At 50.3% G+C, this 27,410-nt stretch overlaps 2 protein-coding genes across 4 annotated transcripts in view; one reads left to right on the top strand and one right to left on the bottom strand.

The window, feature by feature from the left end:
• Inpp5a (inositol polyphosphate-5-phosphatase A) overlaps window positions 1-23,760 on the top strand; it is a 193,567-nt gene extending 169,807 nt beyond the window's left edge. For all 3 annotated transcript variants that reach the window (XM_021167525.3, XM_021167526.3, XM_029479152.1), the window contains 7 exons: window positions 2,741-2,836; window positions 2,930-3,004; window positions 11,311-11,384; window positions 19,010-19,121; window positions 21,460-21,528; window positions 22,290-22,377; window positions 22,462-23,760. In XM_021167525.3, the coding sequence (XP_021023184.1) occupies window positions 2,741-2,836; window positions 2,930-3,004; window positions 11,311-11,384; window positions 19,010-19,121; window positions 21,460-21,528; window positions 22,290-22,370 (507 nt within the window). In that variant the 3' untranslated portion in view covers window positions 22,371-22,377; window positions 22,462-23,760. The remainder of the gene's footprint in view (window positions 1-2,740; window positions 2,837-2,929; window positions 3,005-11,310; window positions 11,385-19,009; window positions 19,122-21,459; window positions 21,529-22,289; window positions 22,378-22,461) is intronic.
• A 1,485-nt stretch (window positions 23,761-25,245) lies between these two features.
• Window positions 25,246-26,930, bottom strand: Nkx6-2 (NK6 homeobox 2). The gene is made up of 3 exons (XM_021167529.3): window positions 26,267-26,930; window positions 26,014-26,186; window positions 25,246-25,821 (listed from the first exon to the last, which is right to left on the bottom strand). Exons 1-3 carry the CDS (start codon window positions 26,670-26,672, stop codon window positions 25,567-25,569), a joined length of 834 nt encoding a protein of 277 aa, XP_021023188.1. The 5' UTR covers window positions 26,673-26,930; the 3' UTR covers window positions 25,246-25,566.
• Between the last annotated feature and the right edge of the window lie 480 nt (window positions 26,931-27,410).

The following is a 27,410-nucleotide window of genomic DNA, read 5'->3' as shown; positions in this document are numbered from 1 at the left end:
ATAGAGAGACCTCCATCTCACTAGATAGATAAATAGATAGGTAGATAGATAGATAGATAGATAGATAGATAGATAGATAGATAGATAGATAGATAGATAGAATATAGATGTCAAAGTTTTTTTTAAAAAAAAGCATGGGTAAATTTTGCTTTTTCTAAACAGACTAACATTACATCTGAAAGACTTGGTCTTCTGTTAAGACCAACAGGCTATTTGTCCTTAATAGAGTTTTGATGTCTGTGAGGAGTGTTGGTGACAGCTGAGTGGACGGGGAATGAACAGATTTAGTCCCTGTGATGAGTTGACCAATGCCTGCATGCACATGAGGGCATCTGATTACTGGGTAGCTTTGTGCAGATCTAATGAGCTGTAAAAATCGTGTGGTTTGATAGCACAAAAAACAGCTGTCTGCTGCTGTCATCAGTATCCCGGGCTTGGGGACGCCAGACTAGGCATCATGCTTTGGTACCTGTCTAAGCAAGAAGAAACCAGAAATGGCAGGTGAACATCCTTGGCACATGGGTGATTCGAGCATATTCCAGGAGACAAAACGATCTTTGAGAGCTAAGCCACCTCTTCTTTTGCCATGTGATGCAGCCATTGGTGATAAAAATAGATCTTAGATGGCTTTTTAAAAATAGCATTTGGGGTATTTCTTCTCCTTTCAAAAGAGTAAAATCCCTTCCTTAGGTTGAGCCGGAAAGGCTGGGCCTGGCAGCTTTCTGCATGAGTGGTCACGACTTCCCGGGCTTGAAAGGCCAAGAGAAGGCCGCTTTGCCTGCTCATTCCTGATGGAGCCTTTACAACCTGTGAATGGGGAGGTTCCATGGGAAGGGATGTGGGAGAAAGGGGCGGGGTGGCTGGCCCTTGCACAGCTCTGGGGGACCTTCAGATGTTGATCCTTTGGGAGCTGCCAGCTTGGTGAGATAAAGCAGGGTTTTTAACAGTTTAGGGCAGATGCCTTCAAGGAGACACAACTATGAATTTCCTGAACCGTCCTGCAGTGGCCACAATGGCCCTCTGCCTGCCCCCACCCAGAGCCTTTCCCCATTCATAGAAAGCAGCTTAAGCCACTTAAGCGCATTAGCATCAGGATGGGCCAGGACCTCCATGGGATGCAGGGGGCTGGATGGCCTTGATGCCCCTGGTTGTTTGGGTACTTGTCCTAATCCTCCACAGTTCCAAGGGAGCCAGACTGATTTGTGACACAGAGTCCAAAAGCCACTTTAGGGGCTTGGCTGGGTTAGCTGATCTGTGCCTTGAATGTCAATGGCCTGGCCTGGAGTGTGTTTTGGGAGTGTCAGGTTTGGACTGAGTTTTGCCACTCATAGGGCTGTTTCTTTTCACCCCTTATCCCCATCTACCTACAGGATAGGTGCTATGTTGGCACAGCTGCCTGGGAGCACCTAGGGATTTGTGCCCAATGGTGTCTGATACTTCAGTGGGCCCCAGGCAGGAATGAGGCTGCAGCGTCCTGAGCTTGAGCAGTTCTCTGGGATAGACCCCCAGTATAGACCCCCAAGGGATCCTGTTGTACGGAGATCAGCTACTTCCAGTAAACTGCTCTCTTTTTAACTAAAACTCCTTCTCTTTGTTCTTTTTCAAAAATAAGTTTCTTTTATATATGGCCCAGTTGTGGGCTGTCAGTAGCCCCAATTAACTCTTTCTATAATCTCAGCCTAGGTGACAAGGTTCTGGCTTTCTGTTTGACTTGGTTGTTTAAATGTATTTTGTATACCCGACCTGTTGGCCTGGAGAGTAGCCACTCCCTTCATCTTCACCATCAAGGCAGGAGGCAGTTACTCGAGCCTTCATTCGTCCAATAGGTGTTTTGCAGTTGTCTCTAGGAGTCTTGTGCTGCCTTGTCATTTGTGTGTTTTCATCCTCCTTGTTAGTTTTAGGCCCCTGCGCTCTATGTATTGGGGTGTATGTGAGGACGTGGCTCCTGTGCCTGGTGGGATGGAGGGGCAGCCCAAACTTTGTCCTGCTTTTTGGGGAATGAGCTTCTTGACCCCTTCCTGCCTGTATCGAGATTAACTCCAACAGACAGGAACTTAATTATCAAGCAATGCTCTGGCTGGTTGCTTTTGGTCCAGGACCATCAAAGACAGCACAGCCAAGCATGCAACAAGCTTGGTGGTCATTCCATAGCCACCCTTCCTTTGGTGGAACAGGCTGGCTGAGCAACTGCAGACTTCATGTCTTGTCATGTCCTTGTTACATGCTGCCCTCAGTTCTCCTGACTCCTGTCCAGAGCCTAGGACTTGTTATCAGAGTCTCCTGAGATTCTATTGACCATCCACCCCTGGGCCTACAGGCTTAGTGCCCCATGCCATGACGCATACTACAGCTTGATAGCCTTAGCCTGACCCACTGAGCAGGGGGAGGCTCAGAGCAACCCACTACAGCGAGGGGCAGCCCTGCTGAAGGATTCAACCTGCTGCCTAGTGTGGGCACTGCTAACCAAGCCTTGCTTTTTGTGGAAGTGCCATCTGTGCTGCACCATTAGCTAATGGACACTCAGCCAGAACCTTGTAGTCTGGTGGGTGGCCTCCTGAGGAAGAGCTCACAAGGACTGAAGGCTAGACTCCTGGATTGGATGTGAATCCTCTGTGTCCGTCTGCTGGTCTCCTTCCCCTCCCATTGGTGACCCTGGGAAACTTGATCGTGGGCCCTGGGTGATGCCCGCTGGGGACATGGGTGGATAGACTGGGACTCAGCATCCTTTCCGTTTTTGCAGACACTCTGCACAAAGGCCACAATGCAGACAGTCCGCGCTGCTGATACCAATGAAGTTGTAAAGTTGATATTTCGGGAGTCAGACAATGACCGGAAGGTAAGTGGCCATGACTAAGGGTGGGCGCCACTAACCATACCTGGCCTGCAGAGTGGGGTTGTGCAGGGCACTAAGGCGTCTCTGACCCTGCAGGTCGTGCTCCAGTTGGAAAAGAAGCTCTTCGACTACTTCAACCAGGATGTCTTCCGGGACAACAACGGCACTGCGGTAAGTTCTGTTTTAAGGCGTATGTGTGGTCACCCTGGATTGACCCCATGAGACAGTCCTTGCCCTGGAGTATCACCAGCACCTCTACACGTGTTTAGGCCACCCAGAGTTCCGCTTCTAAGCCCAGGCTGTGGGCTGACTTAGTGGGAGTGACGTGTCCGGCTGGGGCTGGGTCAGGCTAAGCTAGGCTGCCGGAATTATTAGGGGTCAGCGGGCAGCACAGAGTTCCTGTGACCCATGAGCACTGCAGTCGTCCTGCCTGCTACCATGTAAACGGGGAGTCCCTGGCCTTAGGTATGTAGCAGGGGCTGGGAACCTTATTTTAATTAGAGAGAAGCCACACATATTTGGTGGTGGGAGTGAGAAAGCTCTCATGTCCTTGTAGTAGGGTTGTATATTCCAGGTGTGTGTGTGTGTGTGTGTGTACCTGAGTACATATGTCCATGTTCATGTGCATTGTGTTACCTATGTGTGTGCAATTATGCCTAACTGCATTTGTCTCACTTGTATGTGAATGCATTCATCATACATATACCATTGTGCTATATATGAGCACGTGAATGAAAATTAAAATGTCCGTTGAGAATGTGCCACTCAAACCACCAAGACTAGGCCTGCTGGGAAGGCATCTCTATCTAGGCTTGGGCCTCTGTACTGATGTAAGCCACATGCAGACTGCCACTGAGGATGGCCATTACTTAATAATCAATTAATTGGGGCTTGTGATCAGGTACATGCACGGTGTGCATGTGAAGTGAACAGGCGCATGCTTGGTGTGCAGGTGAGCAGGCACATGCCACAGTGGTCACGTGAAAACCCGAGAATGACTTTCAGGGGTGAGTTTAAGCTTTCTACTAGGATTGAACTCAGGTTGTCAGGCTTGGATAGCAAGTGGTTTTACTCTCTGAGTCACCTAGCTGGTCTGTCTTTATTTAATGCAGTATAATTTTGTCCTATTTCCGGGGTAACTGTTATGTGTATATCTCTATGTTCTGGTAAAATGTAGAGCTGTGCTGGGGTGTGGGAGCTATATTTGTGTGGTGATCTCTGTGGTATAAACTCTACCTTTGTGGACAATCCTAAACTTAAACTATACCATGACCACTGTATCTAACAGCCAGCTCCCAAGACTTCTAAAGTTGTCCATAACCAGCTGTGGCCCCCCCACAGGGGGAAGTAAGTAGGAGATGAGCTACCTTGTCCTGAGGACGTTTCCCTCAGTGGTGGTCCAAGAGTAGGAGCCTGTGCAGGTGCTGGGTCCAGACCCAGGTACTTCAGGTCAGGTACTGTTGCAAGTGTGTACATGTTTACTACCTCTGACTTGCCTTTAACTAGCTGGATGCCTGCTTTCCTTCATAAGGTATGAAGGGATAGATGCACAGTACTTAGAATGAAGCTGAGCACATCAAATGCAGATGAAGGAATGCAGGCCACTCGCATCCCTCAGACCCTTCAAAACCATCTAATGGTATGTCTGTCTCCTACATCTGGCAGACACAGATAACAAGAACTTTAGGAATATTGGGAGCTGGCTGTCATACAGTGGCCCAGTGTAATTTAGGGTTGTTCACAAAGGTAGAGTGTATAGCACAAAGCTTATCATGGCACAAGTTAAGCTCCCACCCATGGCCTAGCTCCACAGAACATAGTGATTGGCATGTCCCACACTCCGTGTTGTTGCCTCTCTTAAGAAGTTATACTTGTTTCTTGCTACCCATCCAGCCCAGGGTCCAGCAACTTCTGTGAGCCTGAATCCATCCTCACTGCTGTGGCAGGCCTGACCCACCTGGCAAGCATCTCTAGTTCTACTGGTGCTTGTCTATAGGAGGCTTTCATACCATTTCTCCCCACTGTGCCCTGCTGCTGTCTCTGATGGATTCCTTACCCTTGTCTGCTTCGGTGCCCTCTGGTCCCTTTCTGCATGTTCAGGCACTCAAAGACTATGGCTTCTGGTAGTTCTCAAGGGCCTTTCCTAGGGCAATGCTCATGCTATTCTGCCAGACATCTGCAGGAACAGGCTACTTCCAGCTCACTACAAAAGAGTAGAGCAACTTGGGCCTTTAATCTCCGAACTTAGGAGACAGAGTAGAACTTGATGAGTTCAAGGCCAAACTATGTAGCAATGTCTGAGAAAAGAAAAAGAAAGGAGTAGAGCAAGAACCCATGTAAGCCTGAGCACCTAGGGGATGTACACTGTCCCCTATGCATGGGGTCCAAACCTAGTGAAGGCTGGGGAAGGTACCTTGGAGCCTCCATCAGAGCTGGCTCTTCGTAGCCAGTGGGGTAAGGTCACTTGGGTCTTTGTGCAAGGCAAAAAGCAAGTGGGGTTCCCTTAAGTGAAGGATGCAAGGGCCAAAAGGAGACAGAAGATTTTAGAAGAAGCAGAGAGACAGACAAGGAGACTCCAGCAGTTAAGGAGAAGATATAATTTGACCTTGGGCAGCACTGGGAGGGGGAATTGGAAAGTGTGTCCTAGAAACATCCAGGAGTATGCCACTGGGGTCTAAGGGCTCCAAATGGCTGTCTTAGCATCTAGACAGAGAAGGTGCTATGCCATTGGAATGACCAGCCTTGTTCTCTGAAAGATAATCTGCATTCAGCACACACCGTTCTGGCCTTTCTTTAAGGTGAAATTTAAGTGGTTATTCCTGTAGTTCTGTTACTGCAGAGCTGTAGACAAGAGGAGAGAATTCAAGGGCATCCTGAGCTGCATAGACTTTGAAGCCAGCCTGGGTTACGTGAGATTGTACCTTAAAGAAACAAACAAAAAGGGTGGGGGGTTGAGAACATGGGTGTGGCTAGGTTGTTCAGTGGATAAAGTGCTTACCATGCAAACAAGGAACTGAATTTGGATCCCCAGTATCCTTGGGCTGTTTTGTTTGTTTGTTTGTTTGTTTGTTTGTTTGTTTAAGGCCAGGTGTGAATCTATTATCTCAGCATTGAGAATGTAGAAAGGGGAGGGTCTTTGGGACTTGCCTGGACAGCAAGTCTAGCTGGATCAATGAACTCCAGATTCAAGTCCTGTTTCAAAATCAGATGGAGAAAGAAGACACTTCATATTGAGCTATGGCCTCCGTGTATATGTACACAGCTGTGTCCAAGCACCCAGCACACACATATATGAACATGTACACACAATATCTTTTAAAGAAGAGGAAAGGAATAAGGAGGAGAAGAATTGTACTAGGCGTGTACAGCTGTGCAGACACGGAACAAGTCGGTCATCATGGACTTGAGAAGCTGGGGCAGGAGGATTGTAAGTTTGAGGTCACTGGGGGCTGCTTAGTAAGTAAAGAAAGGACCTCTCTTAAAAGTCTGAACATCCAGGAAGCGTTTTAACTGTAAGTTAAACTGTAATGTTTAACTGTAAGTAGTATAAAAGAATGCAGCTTTGAAGTGGGAGACAATTCCACATGGTGATTTCTTGGGACTCATGCCCTTCTGCGATGTCCAGAATCTTATCCAGAAGTCAACAGGTTTGCCAGGTGCCTGGAGCTCCAGGGACCCATGCTTGCACAAGCTGCCACTTAGAACCTGAGACACATTTTCAGCAATGTCCTGGTCATGCTGCTGATGCCTGGCCTCTGCCCAGGTCACACATATTCAGAGGAATCAGCCTCCATCACTCAAGCCAGAATCTGGGCATCGAGTCCCCTCAGCCTAATGAGCATTGGAGATAATCTCATCCTCGTGGCCTGGTTGAACACGCTGTGCCACAAGCACTACAAACAAACTACCGTCTGCAGGATGGATGTGCCCGCGCCGGACTCAGCCCCCAAAATCCATCGCATCCTTCATCAGCCACCGGTCTTGTACTTGTCTGACAGAAATTTAATTCAAGCTGGCTCCTGAAAATAATTATTGTATTTTAAGAGTAGTAATCATTGGCCGGGACATGATTGAATGTGTCCATGCGTATTGACTTTTTCTATGATTTATAGCTTTGTTTAGTCGATATTCCCATCGAAATTGTATAATTAATTATAAGTGTGGCTGTCAGGGCTGCAGGATGGAGTGCCCTGGTGAGGATTTGGAGAGATTAAATTTTCCTTGGCTGTCCCAGGGCAGGGCTTGGGAATTTTCTAGGTGCTTGGCCTGTTGGATAGAGATGTTTTCTGTGTGTTTAGCAACCGCCTGGGCTCCGGGTGCATTGATTTTCCAAGCCCCTTTTTCTTTATCAGCTCGGTGTCCACGCAGCAACAGTGGAATTTGTGCAGCTGGGACGGCTCCTGACAGATGCATGAGGCTAGCGGCTGCTTTATCATTGTCCACACACATCGCTGCCGCTTTTCACTTTGTAATCAAGAAGAACGTTTAAGATACATGTGAAATTGGTTATCATGTTTGTGAAAAATCTCAAAGAGATACAAATTATCAATTCACCAGCAGTGTGGTGCAATTTCCAATCAGAAACCCCTCACATTTGATGGTCTGGGTGGGTGGTGGCAGCAGCTTTAATCCCCATCATCCTGTTGATGTGGCAGGCCTGGAGCAGCAGGCATTCCACAAGCAGTCACACAGGATCAGGGTTTCACCAGCCTGTCAGAGCCAGCTGGTTGAGCAGGGGCCAGCGGGTCCCGTGTGTACCCATCCTAAGCACAACAGAAGTACAGTGAACGTGTGATCAGAGAGCCTGTACAGCTGAGTTCCAGAGCATGTCTATTGATAGGCAGCACCAGCTAGCAGGAGGATGGAGAGGCAGGCTCCATATGTGTCTCCTCCAGCAAGAGGCTGGGCGTGAGTTAGGTATGTGGAAGTAGTGGGTGACATGGACTAGGGCTCTAAATAATGACCAAAGACTTGGTCTTCACTTGCCACTCCTGAGCTTCCTTACCAGCTAAGCAGTTTAAAATCTGAAATTAATTCCAAAGTCATTATTTTTTCTTTAAATATTATAAAATTAAGGAAGGGTATTTTTTAGAACAGAGGCCATGATGTGACAGTGCCCTTAGTACATTGGTGGTCTAATACCTCAAACAGGAAAGACCAAATCTCTACCAGCTGCTGACATCCCCCCAGCTCTCGGGCACGCACACACACACACACACACACACACCCCTACACCTCCAGCCCAGGCTTTCTTCACACTGGTCTTCTCACAAACTTGTATATGGTTCTATCTATTGGCGCATGTGCCTGAGTGTGCAATGGGCTGATACTTAGATCTGCCATTATTAGCTTGAACATTTCTGGCAAGACCTTGCAGCAGCAGCAGCTTCCCCTACATGGAGGGAGATATATGACACCTACATTGGTAACTTGCCATCCAGAAATAGATGCTGACCCTGAAGAGGCCCCTAGGGAATCCTGGCACCGCTCTGCAGTGTCTTGAGAGGGTTTAAAACTGGAGAATGTTGAGTGGCAGTGACACCCACTCATGTGCCCACACATGTGCAGGTCAGAGACTCAGCATCCTAATACTCACATGGCCATACATGTGAATGGCAAGCATCACATTTCTTCACACTTTGGGGAATGTCCAGAACTGGTCATGACCAGGTCAGCATTTAGTGGTGGTTCGATGCAAAGGCAGAAGCAAAGACGAACATATACAAGAAGTTTTCCATGTACTCCCTCAGCCAAGCCCGTAGCTTTGAAGTAAAGTGTGTGTGTGTGTGTCTATATGCATCTGTATGTATGCATGAGTATATGTATTTATGTGCATGTATATATAAAGTGCTATATATGTACCATCACACATATTGTGGTGTGTGTGTATATGTGCGTGCATGCACAAAATGCTTGTCAGAAAGCTTTAATGTTGATCACATGGCTTGGATACCAGGGCCATGGCAGAGCTGGAGAACTGGAAAGCTGGATTGTATGACTAGTGGGTGGGCATGGACCTTTGGCTAGCCCTGTTCATCTGGGCTCCTCGTGCCCAGGGAGCTTCTGGCCTGTGGTGGGTGCAGAGAATGAGTCTACGAGACAGAGGAAGGTGTGACCTAGAGATGCAGATGCTTCAGCTGCCCTTTCTATGCTCACAAAATCCTGTGGACCTTAGTAGCCAAAGGTAGTGTCTGCCTACATCTGAGCAACACTTAACCTGGCACAAAACCAGCACTTCATTCTCCAAGGCTAAGTAAATCATGTTGGCTCAAATTCCATCTCTGCAGGGTCCCTGTCTATATGTGTTTCCAGAATTTGTACCCCTGCTGCTTCTAGAAGACAGGCCAGAGCCAGGGTAGAAGGCAGAGCAGGCCTTGAACCCATAAAGGCAAGAAGACTCTACTCTGATGGCTTCCGTAGCCCAGACAGGTGTCGTGTCAGGACTGGGCCTCGGGCCACCAGGTAGCCACAGGGCAACGGATGCCCAACCCACAGCTTTCTTGTGAGGATTCAAGAATTTGTCTGCCATTTTCTGTGACTGGGTTAAAATATCCTGGAAGGTAGATTACATTCATTTTCTCAAGCATTGAACCATCAAAGATAAGCTCACAACCCCAGTCTGCAGAGCATAGAGAAAAAAAAAACACTCGACTTTTGATCAAGAGTCTGAAAACAATAGACAAAGGCACAGAAGACCCATGAAAAAGCCTGATAGCTGAGGACATACAGAGCCTCTAGAATTATAGTTGCTGAAATTAACATATGCATACCAAGGCTGAGTGAAGACAAAGTTTGCAAACTGGGGAATAGGAGGACGTGTGACCCAGAGCAGCACTGCAACTTAAGAGATGTAGCAGGCGATATGGGGCAGGGTGGGTGGACAGAGGGCCACATCCCACTGGCCACCACCTGCCTGTGTTCACACCTGTCTGCAGATCAGGAAGCAGTGAATCCTGAGCAGGAAGCATTGAGAATTCAGATGCTGAGTAAAACAGCATTGTTTCAAATAAGAAGAGGGAATCCTACACTAGCCTGAAGAAGTTGGCATATAACTCATGGGAGGCAGTAGGCTGTCCAGAACCACAGCAGGCAGAAGCAGTTGGTCATTTTTGAAGAGAAGAGAAGAGAAGTGGCCCCTCAAGAGGCCACTCAGAAGATCCCACAAGGTTGCGTGTCCTCCTTACAAGTCCACAGTAAACATGGAGAAAAGATATCTAGGAGAGTGGGATGCTATGCTCCACCCACGCTTTCCTAAAACTGCAGTTAGCAGTTGCCTCTGGGCTTTGGTCCAGTGCACCTGTTTCTTGTGGTACTTTCTAACTTTGAGCTGCCTCAGGCTTCTACCTAGACCTGTGGGGGACACTGGCTCCTGACTCACACAGATGACAGCTCTACGCAAACATGTATCTTCCTCTTTTGTTCATCAAAGTAGTACCAGACAGAAAGAAGCCAGTGTTGGAGCCACGCCAGCCAGGGTCTGAGGACCTCTGGCTTGAGTCTGTGAATATCCAGTATGCCACCGCATGGCTCTGAGGTTATGACATTAAACAAGGGGACTGTCTGGAGTGATGGCTTACCCCTTTCTCCTCTCCCATAAACAGCATCACCTCAGGGGGGATTTCAGCTGCCTTTGACTTGATCCTTAACCAGTTCAAAGTCACTCTGGTTGATAGGAGTGGCGCCCAGCCTGGTGCTGATCTGATGAAGGCAGCTCTGAGAAGGCACACAGGCAGGAGACCCACACCAGTAGGCAGGAAGCAGGCTGGCACACAAGTAATTACAGTATACACATGCTGGTAATTGCACATTCAAGAATGATGGATGAGGAGGAAGGAAGAGATGAAGACACGGTGTGGTTTTAAGGGGAGCCCCAGTGCGATGCCACGGCTACGCACAGCTGTGGGGTAGGACATGATTAATGGATAGTATCCCACAGGGTGTTCATGGTGACTGGACAGTCATGGCTGGTGGGACCTCTCCTTGCAGCAGGCACAGTACTCTGATGGAAGCCTCCTGAGGGAGCCCGGCTGTCTGCCGCCTCCTGTGTCTGAGGAAGTGAATGTTGCTCGCTCGCAGCAGTGTGCAGACTTGGCTGCAGTTGTAGTGTGCTGGGTTGCCCTTGCTCGCTCTGAGGACCACTCTCAGCACTGGTCGTTTTCCCTCTCCATGGAAAGGACTGCCGGGCCCCATGCAGGGGATGCGTGCTTCTCGGGGAGTCTTCCCGTGTCTCCTGTGAGCAGAGCCAGGCAGCTAAGCTCTGTCCTTGCACTTCTCACAGCAGAGGCAGCTGGGTGGTAAAGACAGGCTGGTGACCTGAGTCTTGGTGGCAGTGGATCTTGGTCTCTGAGCAGGGTTAGATCACACTGGATGGCTGTCATACTGACTTTTAGGAATTTGCACACAACCCAGGTACACACGGACCCCGTCTTCTAGTGAGGAAAACAAGTGATTCTGTTCTCTTCTTTCTTTTTCTTTAGCTCTTGGAATTTGACAAGGAGTTGTCTGTCTTTAAGGACAGACTGTATGAACTGGACATCTCATTCCCCCCCAGGTAAGGGGCCCTGCACCTGCTGAAGCAGGCAGCCTTCCCAGCGACCTCCTCAGGTGTGCCTGTGTGTCAGCGCTGGTGTATGCATCCGCATGCATGTGTGTATACGTGTATCTAAAAACATGAGTATGTGCACACATGTCTGCATGTATGCGCCCTGTGTACATAAGCACCTGTGTATGTCACCATAGCATGTTTGCATGTCTGTGTGCATATGTGTACTTGTATTCTGTACATCTGTCTCCATGTGTGCACCCATGTGTATGAATTATTTCTCCCTATACCATTTCCATGGCCTGAAGAAAGGAATTAACTATGAGTAATAAATGATTCTATGTTTTAAAGACCTCTTCCCAATGTGAAACAAACCAAACCAGAGTCTTCAGAGTCCCTGTCACGCGGCTTCCCGGGAGAGCTCTGAGGCATTGCGCTGTGGTGCTCCAGGAATCTTGATATCCGCAACAACAGCCCGGGTTCCCTTCAGACAGCCAGGCCTCGGTGTTCTGGGGTGGAAAGGAAGGCCAAAGGCCTAACAGAAAGCAATGTGTGTTGTGTGGTGGACCAAACTTCAAGATTTACCCATCATCCTCTGCAGCTGTGCTTTGCCTCTTGGCCTTTGCATCCTCCTCCTAGCAGTGTACAGAAGGAGGCTCCTAAGGATAAGGGATTGTTGCAGGCATAAGCTTCAGTGGCTGTGGGTGTTCCTCTCCCCAGCCCTGTGGCTATGTCAGATTCCAAGTCTTATGACCTAAAGTGGTGAGGGGACTTTGCAACCAACTGAGCTATTCTGTTCACTTGGTCATGCTGCCGGTGCCTGTTCTGGTAGGAAATACCAGGGATCTTTTCCTCAGAATGAGAGTCCTACGTCCAATGTGTCTTGAGAACCAGCCAGCTTTTATCCTCTCTGCTATTGCCACCCCAGCTCTGTGCCAACTGTATGTGATCAAGCATGGCAGTGGGAAGACCCACTCCTGCACAGACCTAGGCTTCCTTCTCAGCTGCCAACCCATAACCCCCTGACCTAGGAGACTAAGGTGAGGGAGCTGGATAGAGTTTCAGGGATGGAGAAACAGGAGCCGCAGGACCTAGTAACTCCCAGACATCTGTTTGGTGCCCAGGCCAAGCTACTGGATACTTACATACTGGCTCCAAGCAGCAGGACTCAAGGAGGTTACCTCATGAGACTCTGACTGGAGTACATGGCCCTGCAGCACAGCCCAGTGCTAACCAGCAGAACCTCTACCACAGTGACAAGCAACAAAATGACTTTTTAAGTACATCCTGTCAAATATTGAGGGACCTATTCTGACCCTCATGTGTCTCTTAGGCACTCGGAATAGCCCCAGTGAATCATGGGTATTGGTAGAAATGGGACCCATATGGCCAAGAGCTAAGAGGCACAGGGCCCACAGTGGGATGAGGACATGCCTGCCCCTCAAGACTTGTGGACTGAAGTTAGCATTTGTCTTGAGATTTTTTTTCTCTCAATGTTACAGTGTTGAAAGTCATCTGCACACCAAAGTTATGGAGCAGGACTCACTCAACTAGGCTGAAAATCCAGAGTAGTCTAAACCTTAGCAATGAAGAGAGAGCCCATGACCCACATGGCAGCCAAAGGAGCTGCTTTCCCCACCTGTCAGGAACAGGTGCCACTTTCTCACCAATCTGAAGCCTCTTCACACACTGGCGTGTTTTAGTCAGTTGAATATTGTGTTATCAAGAAGCCCTGCATGATGACCCCAGCATCCGGGGCTTAGTATAAACCTTCAGGGAAGGAGATCTTGAAGGCCTCTGAAGGTCCGTTCCCTCCAGCCTGCTTGTCAGGATAAGCTCCCCTGAGTAAGGAACAGAGGCAGCAGTGGATTTTAAAGGCAGAATCTTTCGCACAAACAGGAAAGAGTGTGTGAACCATCCATGCATTCAGAGATGTCTATCGAGGGGTGTGTTGCAGCACAGTACCCAGGAGTAGCCCCTGTGGGAGGTTGGTTAGTACAGCAAAGAGTGCCAGAGTGCGCCTGAGGTGACCATAATCTTATTTCAAAACTGAGTTTGTTATGTGACTCACCACAGGGGATGTTGTAAGGAAAGTGGCCTTTAAAGAAGGTGGCATCCTGGATGTCAGGGGATGTTGTAAGGAAAGTGGCCTTTAAAGAAGGTGGCATCCTGGATGTCAGGGGATGTTGTAATGGATACTCCCCTTTATCTAGAAACAGCATTCAGGTTCCCAAGATGGGGGAAAGGGGAGTCGTCCAAACTGAACCGCTCCAGCCAGTGTATGGTCAGGTCCACTTTCTGAGATGTCTTTGGCCTCTTCTCCAGTTATAGCATGCATCTTTGTCATGGGCTTCAACAAAAGGCTCTTGAGGCCTGCCCTCACAACTCAGGATGCACAACAGTGTCCTCCACTACCACCTCCTGAGACACTGGTGACATCCCTGACTGCCCAGGAAGCACTGATGCTCCTTCTCCATTTGGCTCCACTGTGTTTTCAAGCTGGCAAGCTGAGAGTGGTGGCACATGACTGTAATCTCAGCTACTTAGGATGATCAGGAGGTGGAAGCCATCCTGGAGTATACATAGAGACCCTGTCTCAAAGCACCTAAAACCACCAAACAATTCATAGTCCCTGTTGTGTTGTCATGTGTGGTTTGGAGAGCCATTCCAGTACAGAAGGAATAAGCAAGAGTGTAAGCTGGAAGGAGCTGGGGGTTGAAGTGGCAGTGTGTGACCTCGTAAGTACTGGAGACACTCTTAGACTATAATAAATAGATAGTCTTGGGCTGGTATGATGGTGCACACCATTAATCCCTGTAGTTAAGAAGCAGAGGAATGAGTTTGTGGCCTCAAAGGTCTACACAGGGAGCTCTAGACAGCCAATGCTACACAGTGACATAGTGAGACCCTGTCTCAAGATGAGAGAGAGAGAGAGAGAGAGAGAGAGAGAGAGAGAGAGAGAGAGAGAGAGAGAGAGAGAGAGAGAGAGAGATTAGCTTTAGGCATGTTGTATGCACAAAAATATGTAGGTGTGTGTGGGTGTGTAGTGTGTGGGGGTGTGTGTGTGTGTGCAGGCCAAACTCAGGCTACCAGTCTTGGTGGCAAGTACATGCTGATTTCCCTGGTCCCTATTCCTTTGTTTTAAAATAATAATAATAATGATAATAATAATAATAATAAACTCATTACATGTTAACTAAGTAGCATTGTAATGAAAAAATTATTTTCTAAATAAAACTAATATAAAAGAGAACAGCAACCTCCCACATTTAAAATTTTACTTAGAAGTTCAACTAGGGGGCTGGTGAGATGGCTCAGTGGGTAAGAGCACCTGACTGCTCTTCCGACGGTCCAGAGTTCAAATCCCAGCAACCACATGGTGGCTCACAACCATCCGTAACGAGATCTGGCGCCCTCTTCTGGAGTGTCTGAAGACTGCTACAGTGTACTTACATATAATAAATAAATAAATCTTAAAAAAAAAAAAAAAAGTTCAACTAGACAAGTGACAGGTGCATAGGGAGAAGCCCTGCCCCCCCCGCCCCCCCCATGGGAACTTTGCTTTTCTCTCTGCTGACTTGTAGCTCCTCACCACAGTGCTGTATTGAGAATACTCTGGGCTCTGAGTGGACCTGGCCCATAGTGTGTGGTGGCAGCCTGCTTTAGATGCTGGTTTAGACATTACTCCAGAGCACGTGGTACTACATCAGAATGCACTGACCTCAGCAGACATGTCCTCACAGGGGAGGGCTGTCCAGCCCACTGGACATGTGAATTTTGTGCTTGACCACAAACATCATCACAACCAATCCCAGAAAGACACCTCTTTTTGAGAAGACTCTGTCAGCCTACTTCAGGAGTGGCACTGCCCAAACATGGACAGCTGCACAGTAGGACTGCTGTGCAGCAGTGGCCTGAGATGCCCCCTGCCTGACCTGGGGCACAAAGTGCCTGGGTGCTTGTATCTCACACCTTTCCCCCCAGAAACCATGTTTCCCAGGACTGGGGTTTGGGAACGTAAGTATTTACTGTGCCCAGGCATCTCCCTAGCTGAGAGTCTGCCACCAAGGATGGTGACACAGAGCAGTGCCTGGTTCTTCTCCGAGCACCTCTGCTTTCACCAGAGAAATCTTGGCCTCATCAGTGCCTAACAGCACCCCGTAAACCATTGTCTCTTGGTGCCGTTATGAGCAGTTTTACCTCCTGGATCTTGGGAGGATTGAAGATCCCCCTCCAGTAAGTAACCCCAAAGCAGCAGTAACCAAAATTCTACTCAGTTGTGGAATGGACATTCGGAGTACAAAAGCCCTGAGAACACATCCGCAGTCAAAGTTTGTATAAGCAAGCCAACATAAAGTGGACTCTTCGAGGAGATCCTGTGTGCACGCCACTACCAGCCAGACCTACTGACGTACCAGCTTGCTATTTTCCACCTTCAGTGGGGTCTTCTGATGAATTTCTGTCCCGTGTACACTTTGCCCAAATCAAAGCTAACTTAGAAAGGGCAGTTCAAGTGCTATACAGATCAGAAGATTTTGGGGTACTCACTCAGAGAACACTGGATGGGAAAAGCACCACTCTCAGTGAACAAATAGCATAAGGTCAATGTTTTTAAAGAACACGTATGTTCATATCATGGTTGTTTCACCTCCAGTAAGTTCAACATTGCAAGTAGCATTGACCACATTTGCCAAAAATCCAGAAACAGGACTCATATTTATGGCTTGGAACACAGTCAGGGAGCAAGGAAGCCAGGGGCTGGTCGATCACTGGGTCCTGGTTGTACAGAGTCCATGCAGTGTGGGGACAGTAAGTGAACCAGTAGACAGAGAGTCCATGCCTGCAAGCTGTGGTCCTCTACAACCATCATGAGCAAGCTGCTCCTAAAACCATAGCAAAGGGAGCTGGGGCAGGCGCCAGCTTCAGACCTCCAGCCACCAGGACATTCCTGGGCACCTCAGCTGCTAGGGCCTTCTACTTAAGCATCTCAGGATTGCCATGATCCGAGATGCCCCATTCATTTTCTTTGGCTGTGGTCTCACCTACCCTCCCTTTTCAGACATTTAATAGCAGCTGGTATCTTTGAAACCCAGAATCTGTTCATTGTGTCTCCAGACCTCTGTACATGTAGATGTGTCCTCAGTGAGACTCCTTTTGTGATACACATGGGCCAGGGCTAAGTTGTCCTTGATGCTGATGCCTTTGCTGTGCTGTGTATTCAACTTTAAAAGCAGTGCAGGGACTGAGAACAGGTAACCTTCTGCTAGGTGGAAGCAGAGAGGCCCCCTGCCTGGCATAGCGGCGGGGGGTGGGGGTGGGGTGGTTCAACCCTTCTGCTCTCCCTTTTCTGAGGACTGCCTCAGTGCTACCTAAAGACTTTCTTTAGCTTGTTTTCATGGTCCAAGAAGGGCCAAGAATTGAAGCAAAGGCATGAATCACACTGGCTTCCTCTGCCTCTCACCCTAGGCCTGTACCCTAGGACTTTCAAACACAACAGGCTTTGTGCTTCCCACAGTGTGGTCATGGGGGCCATGGCAACACTATCCAAGCCTTGCCTGCCCAGATCTTGAGCCTAGCCTTGTCACATGAGCCAAACTGCAAGCAAACAGCCAGCAAAGGGCCACTGCCCACATCCTGACAGACTGTGAGGGGCAAATAGGAAGGAAGGCAGCGTGGAGGCAGCACAGGTGGACAATTGTTAATTTTATCAGCACTGCAATTAATTATGACGAATATTCCAGGAGCTGTAGAGAGGTGAGATAGGGCTGGTTTGTCCTGCCTCCCCCCGCCCTTTTGGGTTTGCTTCCAGATAAGTCTGCGTGCACAAACCTGCCAGCATCAATCAGCCACATGCAGGCCTTACATTCAGCTGAGAAGCCCCTGAGAAGGTGGAATGGCTAAAAACCCCACGTTGGCCTCCCAGGCCTACCTGGATCAGAACATCTGCTTTTGTATTTTGCGTATTGGAGAGCACCTCAGGCTATGGAGCTGAAGTTATTGCCTGTTGCAGCGGCTAGAGTTTGCCCTGAGACCCATAGGAGCCAAGGGAACATGGAACCCCAGAACTTAAGTGTAGGCAGTATTAGGTGATGCACAATCTCTGTCTCTCTAGCTTTTCTTTTCTGTAACTCATGGAGGAGCCTAGTCTAGCCAGTGACTACAGGTCCCACCCCTGCTGACAGAGGGCTCTTCCTTACCTCTTAATGGTCCTGGCTTCATAGGTCTACACAAGCTCTCCTCATATTCACTGTGCCTGGGAGGCAGAACTCCCATATCTACAGACTCACTGGGAAGTCACCAATAATCCCCAGACCCAGAGCTCAGTATTTCCACTAGACACTGTACCTGGGCTAGCCATAGAGCATCCAACAAGGTCTCCAAGACATCAGGGTGTCCAGGGACAGTGACCTGTGGTTGGGAACTGTGTCAGAGCTGTTGTCCGATATGAGATTGTGACTTGTAAGAGAACAAAGCATGCTGATGCCCCCTTGCAGTCCCAACAGTTGGGAAGGAGAGGCAGGAGGATCAGGAGTCATCCTTGGTGTGTTCTCAGTGAGCCTCCTTCTGTGATATGCGTGCTCCTGGGGCTAAGTTGCCCACAATGCTAATGCCTTGGCTGAGCTGTGTGTCCAGTGTTAAAAGCAGTACAGGGACTGAGAACAGGTGACCTCCTGCCAGGAAGACCATGTGGTTCCATCTTGCCGTTCACAACACTGCTCAAGAGTGGGCATGCCAGCGTGCGTGCTCACGGTGAGATCCTCCCTCTGACTCACAACCCATTGTGTAGACTGAGGAGCACTTGAACAAGGTCACTGTCACTGTAGTGTACAGAAATGGAATTGGCCGTTGGACATTTGCTTTTTCTGAAAAAGAAAGCCTGGGAGATTTTTTATTCTTTAAAGTGACAGTGTTACTTGAATGAATTACACAGACTGTTTTTTAGCCTAATTTGAGGTAACTTTAATCAAGTAAAGTGATAATCCTACGAGAAACATGGGTCACAAGCCATGGTCTCTGTGAAGGACACACACATCACATGGCATCTGGCAGCTTTAGAGGGTTGAGGTCTGGAGAAGTCCTAGCGCCTCAGCTTTTCGAGGGCAGTGGGGGTGGGGCCAGGTCAGCAGAAACAAATGAGCATGACGCTCTGGAACTGACCTGAAAAAAACCACAGTGCACTTTGAAAGAGGGCCCTATGGTCCAAAAAGCATGTAGAGCCTGGCTGTGCTGGGAAAGGCTATCTCCAAGCCAGGGCTGCCTGGGATTCGTTCTGCAGCACAGTCCAGCAAGTGTGCCATGCGCACTGGGGTCTTACAGATGGTGAGTTGATAGGTTCCTTAGATGCTGGTCTGTGAGGCAGGTGGCCCCTCCACAAGCTCAGGCCTTGAGCACAGAGGCCTCCATATGAGTAAGAGGTATATATAGGAACCAGCCAGCCTGACCCATGCAATATACAGGTACATGCAGGGAGAATTAATTTTGATGGGAACACTTAGGTTTCAAGTTTGGCTTTATATATCCTAGAAACCTCTCTGTGTGCACTCTTTCCTGGATAGCAGCACACCCTTCCCTTCAGAACTTGGAGGATTGCTGGGACCAGAGTTAGTTAACATTTTGTTCCTGTGTCTCCACAGCTACCCGTACAGTGAGGACTCCAGCCAGGGAGAACAGTACATGAACACGAGATGCCCTGCTTGGTGTGATCGCATCCTCATGTCCCTGTCTGCCAAGGAGCTGGTTCTTAAGGTAGGAGGGAGCCATGGGCTAGCCAAGGACAGGGACCACCCATCCTGGGGATACTTCCATCAAGTGCTCGGATGGTTGTAAGATGAGTGGGAGAGAGGTGCTTAGTCATCTCTCAGCTAGCACTTAGGTACAGGCAGGTGCCACTGTCATCTTTTTAGAAGCATAAAGACCCTGGTCACAGCAAGGTCTAACAGTAATTTATTGTGTGGTGTTCTGTGGAACTCCTGTGGGGGTTCATGGAAGCGCCTACAGATTATGTAAAGCAAGAACAGTTTGCAACTACTCAGCAGGATCTGGATGAAGGGAGGGCTTTCAGATTTCCTGTTTTCCAGTTCCCAGATGTTATATGTAAATTACATGTCTTGAAAAGTGTCATCGTCTGAATTATCTCTCGGTCCCATCCATGCAGACCTCACAGTCAAAAGAGCAGACTCATATAGGAGCAGTGGTTGGAACAGTGTAGGTAGAGCCATGGTTAGGCTGAGGCGTGGGCCCTTGGTCAGGAGGTGGGGGCTGGGCATTGTGTATGCTCTGCTGCTCTCCCTGCTGCTGCAGCCTGTGCTGCGGAGGAGAAGCCCCTCACGGAGTCCCACCTTCACCTTGCTCCTAAATTGCATCATAATTTTCATGAGCTGCTGCAGGCTGTCCCTGTGTGAAACACACACACACACATACCCACACACACATACACACTTGCAGCCCTCAAGGCCCCTTTCCAGCCTGTGGTCTGTCATCCTCTACCTAAGGCTCTGCTGGTCTTCACTGGGTAGCCATTGTCCCTCAGATGCTAGACTTTTCACAACTCCTGTGCTCCAGGGCATGCTGGGTACAGATGCTGTTCAGGTCTTGGCCATGGAGAGGGGTTTCCAGGCAGGAATGCCAGATCCGAGGAAGGATGTTGGCCAGAAGCTGCAGTCTTGACACAGTTCTACGTCTAGCCTCATGAATGGGGCATGTGCCCCAGTTTGGTGCTATCTCTGAGAAAAGCCCACTCCGGAACCTAAAACTATATTATCTGTGACCTGGGCCTACTCATTGGCTCCCTCGAGACAGAACTAAAAGAATTAGGCAGTCTCAGCCCCTCCATGGGACTGAGGTAGACAGAAGAAATGATGTCATCCACCAGTTAAGATTATAAAAAGTGGAGCTTGTGGTAAGGTCCCTAAGATAAGCGCACTTAAATTAGTGATCTTCAGACTGCCAAGAGCCTGCGAGGCCATGTGGGGCCTATCTACAGCTCCTGAAAGGTAACATGCCTACACATCGATGCGTCTCTAGACCCAAGATTCATACTTCAGAGCCACAGTGGCAGACCACGCCCTGCCCTTCATCACTGAGAATAAAGCCTCTAGGGGTTTCTGCCTGCAGAGGCTGGACTCCCGTGGGCCCACAGTGAGCCACTTCCAGAGCTCCTCAGGTTGCCTCTAATACCATCCATCATGCCATGCGCCAGTGCCCTCATCATGTTCTGTTCTGCTTCCCGAGTCCTAAAACACCAGGCGGCAGGGTGCCTGCGAGCCTCGGTGACGAATGCTCAGTGAGGTGTGCCTGCGTCCTGTCTGAGCCCCTCTGTCATTTGTTTATCTGTCCAAAGACTATGCAGCTGAAAACCCACAAATTTATGCTGCCTTTGTAATTTACCATGCAGCGTTTGATGGATGCTTCCCCACTTCCGAGGAGTCGGCCACATGCTCCTGAAAGATGGGCGAGTGTTCATGCATGCGGTGCTGAAGGTTATGTTTCCATACCGGAAAGTAAATCTGACCTTAAGCTTCCCACTGCATTAAAGATACGTCAGTTTTAACTTTATCGCCACAGATGTTTCAGCTGCAGGTATAAAACTCCAGCCTGGTCAGACTTGACTGACTGATTAGCATTGACACAAACCAACCCAAAGCCAGGGGTCTGGCAGGAAGTTCATGGAACAGTTAATTAATATGCATACGTGGCTTTACACAGCATGCTCTAGGTTAATAAAGCAGGCTTTCAGAAGCAAGTGTAAATAGGGGAAATGGGAAACAGATGAGCTACTCACATAAGGACACGCCCTTAAAAGGAAGGTCAGGGTGGCACTAATTGCAGAGCCTGGGGCTCTGTGCTGACCAGTGGACTGGCACAGGAGGCCTGGGGGAGTCCTAACCCCCTAGGCTGATCTGCCCCCCTCTTCTCTAGAAGTAGGGTTCCTCTCAGCAGAAGAGCCAGCCACACGCTGAGATGTAGTAAGGCCCCCTTCAACCTCTCCGATACCAAGGATATCCTGAAGCCCCTTCCTGTCCCTCCTGGCAGGACCGCAGATTGCCTCAGCCTTCCCACACCCCCTCTCTCTGTTTACTTTCAGTCAGAGAGCGAGGAGAAGGTTGCCACCTACGACCACATCGGGCCTAATGTCTGCATGGGAGACCACAAGGTGACTTGTACAGTGTTTCTGGGGCCCAAGGGCTGAACCCCTGTGGGTGGGAAGGGAGTGAGGGGCCTCTTCTTTAGACTGGCTTTACCAAGCAAGCAAAGTTTGTCTGAGTTAATTTAGTTTTAATAACATACCAAAGGATGGGTGGATGGATGGTAAGCAGGAGAAGAAAGTATCAGTCATAACAGAAGAGAATCCCACTGTGTGTAAGCCATCATGTCTTGGTTACGACCAGCTGCTTCTTCAGTGTACACTGGGACTGTGCTCCTGGCCTTCCTATGCTGAGCTCACACCTGTGAGAGTGTGGTAATGCACGTCTCACAGACAGGTGTGCACTGATTATACACAGACTGCCCCTGAACCCAGAGTGGCCCAGTCTCCAGCGACACTGAGGCCAGGTGACAGATCTCGGCCAAATTAGATAAGTCCACATCCTCTCTATCTAAGGGCTCTGAGCTAGGGACACCACATACGCTAGTCATGGGTGCCTATGGTCCTTGGTGTTTGGTCCTTCCTTTGTAGTTCCTTACACTACAGAGGGAAGTTCTATCTGGAACCTACCCTCCTTACATTTCAAAGAGGTTATGTGGGTCCTTTCATGGCCCAGCTCCAGGCTGGCTGTCTCAGTCTGGGCTTTGTACACATGACTGGCCTTTACTCCTCTGGACTCAGTTCTAGATGCTCAGATGTGGGGCCCAGAGTCCAGGAAGCAGGGGGCAGCAGCCTGGGCGTGCTGACCTTCCCCTTTTCTCCCACTGCAGCCGGTGTTCCTGGCCTTCCGAATCGCACCTGGGGCAGGTAAACCTCACGCCCATGTACACAAGTGTTGTGTCGTGCAGTGACGTGGTGGTAAATATGGCTCCTCCTTGCTCTCCTTTCTGCAGCTTTTCCTGGTGTGTTTGATCCTTTAACAAATGACTAATTCCACTACAGGGAAGAGGTGCCAGCGCCGAGAGAGGATCCTCGAGAGGCCTCCCTGTAGCAGTGTATCGAACTCATCCTCCTAACAGCTGCATCGGAACCGCCCAAGCCTCACCTGCTAGACGGCCGGCCCCACACTTCGCTTCAGCCTCCGGACCTCCGGAAAGCCTCACATACCTCACTGTCGTGTCTGTCACGTGACATTGTAGACATATTGGGTGTAATCAAGCCACAGTCCTATTGCCAAAACTCTAACAGACAGCAGAGCGCCTGTATTTTAGACTTCACAGTTTTCCATTTTTAACAATTGTCTGTGGAGGAAGCTTCTCCATTTAGAGCCCCAGGTGTCCAGCGTCCCTCTCTGCCAGGAGGAGTGTGCCGGGCACTAGCCCAGGCAGCCAGGCTGCCACGTGTGCCCAAGCCCGAGGCCCGAGGTCTGACTCTACTGCCATGTTACGTGGCATGAGAATCACACTGCAGCTGCTTTCCATTTTTATATATATAAATACATATAAATATATACTTTTTAAAAATAATTTATAAATCTTACCAAAACTTATGCTGAGTATACTTTCCAGTATGAGTGCACGAGTGTCCTGAGCAGGCAGAACCGCAGTCTAGATGAATGGCGAGTCCATCAGCAGTCGGCACCTGTTCCTGAGACGAGGCCTAGCCAGTGCCCAGGGCGAGGGGCCCTGCGGTCTGCCTGTACTAGCAGCTTGTCACTCTTCTGCCTTTTCTGTGTAATATTAAGAACTGAATGTGAAGTTTATAGCTAGCCTGGGTGTACCTTTTAAGAATTTTGTAAACCGTTTTGTCTGTCTTTTGTTACCGTTTTATGGTGCCAAGTAGCCTACATTAAAACCATAATCTCGTGGGAGAATTAGAAGTAGCCTCGTCCACTTCCCACAGATTGCTTCTAGCATGGGCTGTGTGTAAACCTGGCAGAAAAGTGACGGGTGATGCTGGGCACAGCCTGTTGCCTGGACTCGCACCCAGCACTGAGAACCACAGAAGGCGCCTGCGGAGCCTGCTGAGGAAACACAGCGTGCTTTTATTGATTTACTTCTGAACACTACAGTTCCTGGATGGGGCGGAGGCGCGAGTTAATGTCGGTTTCCCTAGAAATCACTCAAGGCCGGCCTGTGTCCTTGATGCCAGGGTCGGGTCTGTGACTGCCATGGTCGCTGCTTGCCAATGTGCCATGACCGCAGCGGTTGTCCGTGGGTTCCAGCTGTGGGTCCTTCCCGTGAAGGCCTCTGGAAGTGACTGCTCGGTTCCTAAGCAATAAAATTGATCATGGTGAAAACAGTTCCTGCTGCTTAGTCTCCTTCCTTCCCTCTCCCTCGCCTTTGAAATGCTAAGTGACAGGAGTGGCCCCCTTTGTGCGGGTTTGCTCTGGCCCATTCTGATTCTGGGAATTTCAGAGTTCCATTCCGCCACAGGGCACCAAGCCCTCAGAAAAATCACCTCTTTCACCTCTTAGACTTTTTTTTTTTAATTACTGTAGTGGAAAAGGCCATTCCCTCACTCTATTAGTGGAAATTAAACAAAAGCTTTTCTTTGGCTTCGCTCAAAACCTTTATCAACATTGCTCTGCTCTGAACTTTGGCTGAGAAACCACACAGAAACAACACATTGCCCCATTTAAGAAGGGGGGAAAATCTTGCTTATTAAGGAAAGTCAGTGATTCAAAAGAAGCATTTAACTTTGGTGACGAAGCCACAGCACAAAAGGCAAAGCAAAGCGTGGGGCTTTTCATGGTTCCAGTAAATATTTTTCAATGCCTTACAGAGAGTAGTTTTGTCATGATTAGCTAAGGTGGAAATTGCACACTTAACACTTAACATCCACTACATTAAGGTGGAGCTGTGGAATGGACTTGTATGGGGCCAAAGATGGGGCTTTGCTACAGGGAATTATAGCCCTGAAAGGTCCTAGGGTGGAGAGGGCACCAAGCTCTTAGCTGCCTGGGCATGAGCCACTGGTCTTACCTATGGATTTAGCTCTTTAGGTTGAAGTGGCTGAGGGCCCTCCTGTCAGCCTTCTGAGAGGCCAGTGGTGAGTGTCAGGGCTGCTGACACAGGCTGAAGACTGTGAGGTGCCTGGGCAGGATTCACAGGATGTCTGCAGCCCTGCTTAAAACCAGGCTTTCTACTAATGAAAGTCAAAGACTGATAGCCAGAGGCCAGGGAGGGTGCAGAGCCTCAGGCCTTATTACCCCCAGCTGGAGATTAGTAATTATATCCAAAATGTTTAGGATTCTGGCTAAACAGATAATTATTACAAAATAACAGGGACAGAAGCTACCCAGGGTAGGACAGTGCTGGTTTGGCCTGAACCAGGACACATAGTAACAGGGCACACTCCCCCAGGTTGAGAAAAAGGAAATACATTAAAAAGAAAAACAGTGTAGTGTGAGGTGCTAGCTGCTTTTAATGAGACAAGCCTCGCAGAACTTTGGGTCTCCCTTCGAATGTGTAAAGGAAAAAAAAAAAAAAAAAAAAAAAAAAAAAACGATCTACACAGAAAATAGAAATCATACCTGCTTTGGGGTCTCTTCCACTGAGTTCCCTGCTGGCCCAGCTCCTCCAAGCACTGCGCAGCGGTGTCCTTCCCTTCCCAGGGGGCTGAAGCTGCCTTCCCACGACCCGGGCTTGCTCAGTCTCACAACCTCTGCGCTCCTGCAAGCTGCCATCACCGTGCGCTCTGGGACCATCACCAGGCACTCAACCTCTGAACCAAAGGCGCACACGGGCCCCAGGTCGTCACCAAGCACTGTCGCGCCCCCCTGCGCCAGTCTCTGGCGCCCACAGAGAGAACAGGCTAGGTGGGGTCTGCAGGGTCCTGCCCGCCCGCTGGTGCCAGCTCCGTATGGAAGAAACACGAGATGTGCAGCCTTGGGAGCCACGGCTCCGACGAGGACGTGTTAAATAATTTATTGATTATACAAAGTGATCGGCCCAAACCCCGTACTCCGCGCCTCACGCCAAGGCCGCGCCAACGTCCGCTTTATAACTTATTCTGTAAAAATATATATACACACTGCGGCTGGGCGGCTGGCGTCGGGGCATGCCGCGAGTCCCGGTTCTCGGGTTCTCCGGCCTGGCCGCATCCTCACAAGGCGTCCCCCGCGCTGCCACCACACGGGCTAACGAGCGCCAAGTTCGAGGGTTTGTGCTTTTTGAGAAGCCGCGTGATCTTCTCGTCATCGGAGTTGGGGTCCAGGGGCCGGTTGTACTCATCATCGTCCTCCGCGTCTGAGCCACCCACCTTCAGCTTCTCGGCATCCGAGTCCTGCTTCTTTTTAGCCGACGCCATCTCTGCCGCGTGCCGCTTGCGCCACTTGGTCCGCCGATTCTGGAACCATACCTGGGGGGTTGGGGGAAGGATCATCAGACGGGCACCGAGGCTCGCCTCACCCGACCAGCACTCCGGACCCGCCTGGCGCCAGCGCTTTCCGCGGTCCGGCCGCAGCCGAACCGCCGCTCGGCGGCCGTTCGCAGGACGCGGACTCCGGGCCCCGCCTCAATACTGCTGGACCCCGGCCCATTTCGAGCTCACCTTCACTTGGCTCTCGGTCATGCCCAGAGAGTAGGCAAGCCGCGCGCGCTCTGGGCCTGCCAAGTACTTGGTCTGCTCGAAAGTCTTCTCCAGCGCGAAGATCTGCTGGCCGGAGAAAGTCGGCCGCGAGTGTTTCTTCTTGCCATCCTTATCCAGGACCCCGCCGGCTTGGGCTGCGAAGAAGAGCCAGTGAGCGCAGTCCGAGGCCGGCGCCCAACCCCTCTCCTTACCGAATCCCGCGCGGGCCACTTACCGGAGCCGGCCAGTCGCGGGTCCCTCCAGGGAGAGCCCTGCACCACCCCAGGCCAGAAGATGGGCGGGCGCCCGGGCAGTTCCGCCAGCGGCTTGGGGTAGCCCCGAGCCACGGCGGCTGCGGGCCCGAAGTAGACACCTGCAGACGAGGCGAGCCCGTTGAGACGGGGCAGACTTCCTAGGAGGCCGCCACCCGCTGCGCCCACCGGCCGTCCCAGAATGTCGCTGATGCCGTGCGGAGTGCCTAGAGGCAACTGCGCGCCAAGGCTGCCTAGGGCGGGTGTCTTAAAGCCCGCCGGGCCCTGCAGCGCATAGGGGAACAGCGACGTCTTCATCTCTGCCATGTTGTGCAGCGCAGCTAAAGGCGCGCTGCTCAGCACAAACGCACCCGGGCGGTTAGCGTCCATGGGCGCCGCCGCCTCCGACCCGGGCGCCCATCCGGGCCCCGCTGCCACCGCCCGCCGGCTCGGGAAGTTTGCGCGCGGCGCCGATGAGCGCCGGCTACGCTGGGACGAGTGGACCGCGTTTCAAACGAACGCCGACGGCCCCTACGGGAAAGCGAGAGGACCGACGGCTGCTGCGCTGAATGGGCGGCGGTCAGAGAGAAGGCAGGGATACTAAGGGCGGCGGGAGAGGCGGTGGCGGCTCCGGGGCAGGTCGGAGCGGCGCCGCGCGGGATGGACGCACTGATAACCGCGGGGCCTGGGCGCGGCGCGCGCGCTGATTGGCTGAAGGCACTGGCGACCAGGCCATTGGCCAGCGTCCGGCCCGTCTGCGCGCGCCCCCGCCGGCCATGCACTCCATGAAGGGCCCATTAGCGAGGCAGGTGCCTCCGGGGCTGTAAATTTGCCCCCTGATTTATCTCCCTAGAGATGAAATAAATCCCGTTGGATGGGAGTTTAGTTAGGCAAAGGTTTTAATGGGAAAATCAGGAAAAAATACGAGAACATATTTTATCGACCGAAAGAATGTAGATTTCAAGACCCACTCCGAAAGCTCAAGCTCAGTATGCTTAGTTCAGGGAAGAGCCTGGGACGGCTGGATGCCACATGTCAGGGGACTCCATCTCGGATCAGGGCCCAAGCCCTGTACTGGGGTTCCTTCTCCTTCCCAGCTCGTAGTGGTGTGGGCTGTTGTAAACTTGT

Source organism: Mus caroli, unplaced genomic scaffold, assembly GCF_978045245.1.
Source record: "Mus caroli unplaced genomic scaffold, Mus_caroli_1 scaffold_8, whole genome shotgun sequence".
NCBI lineage: Eukaryota > Metazoa > Chordata > Mammalia > Rodentia > Muridae > Mus > Mus caroli.
Note: the sequence above shows the minus strand (reverse complement) of the source record. Positions and strands in the feature narration are given on the sequence as shown.

Excerpts from the sequence above, each read along its gene's own strand:
- Nkx6-2 (XM_021167529.3), bottom strand. The coding sequence starts at position 26,672 with ATGGACGCTAACCGCCCGGGTGCGTTTGTGCTGAGCAGCGCGCCTTTA. Across the intron at positions 26,187-26,266 it reads CCCGCGACTGGCCGGCTCCG|CCCAAGCCGGCGGGGTCCTG; the intron begins GTAAGTGGCCCG and ends TCTTCTTCGCAG. Across the intron at positions 25,822-26,013 it reads TGACCGAGAGCCAAGTGAAG|GTATGGTTCCAGAATCGGCG; the intron begins GTGAGCTCGAAA and ends CCAACCCCCCAG.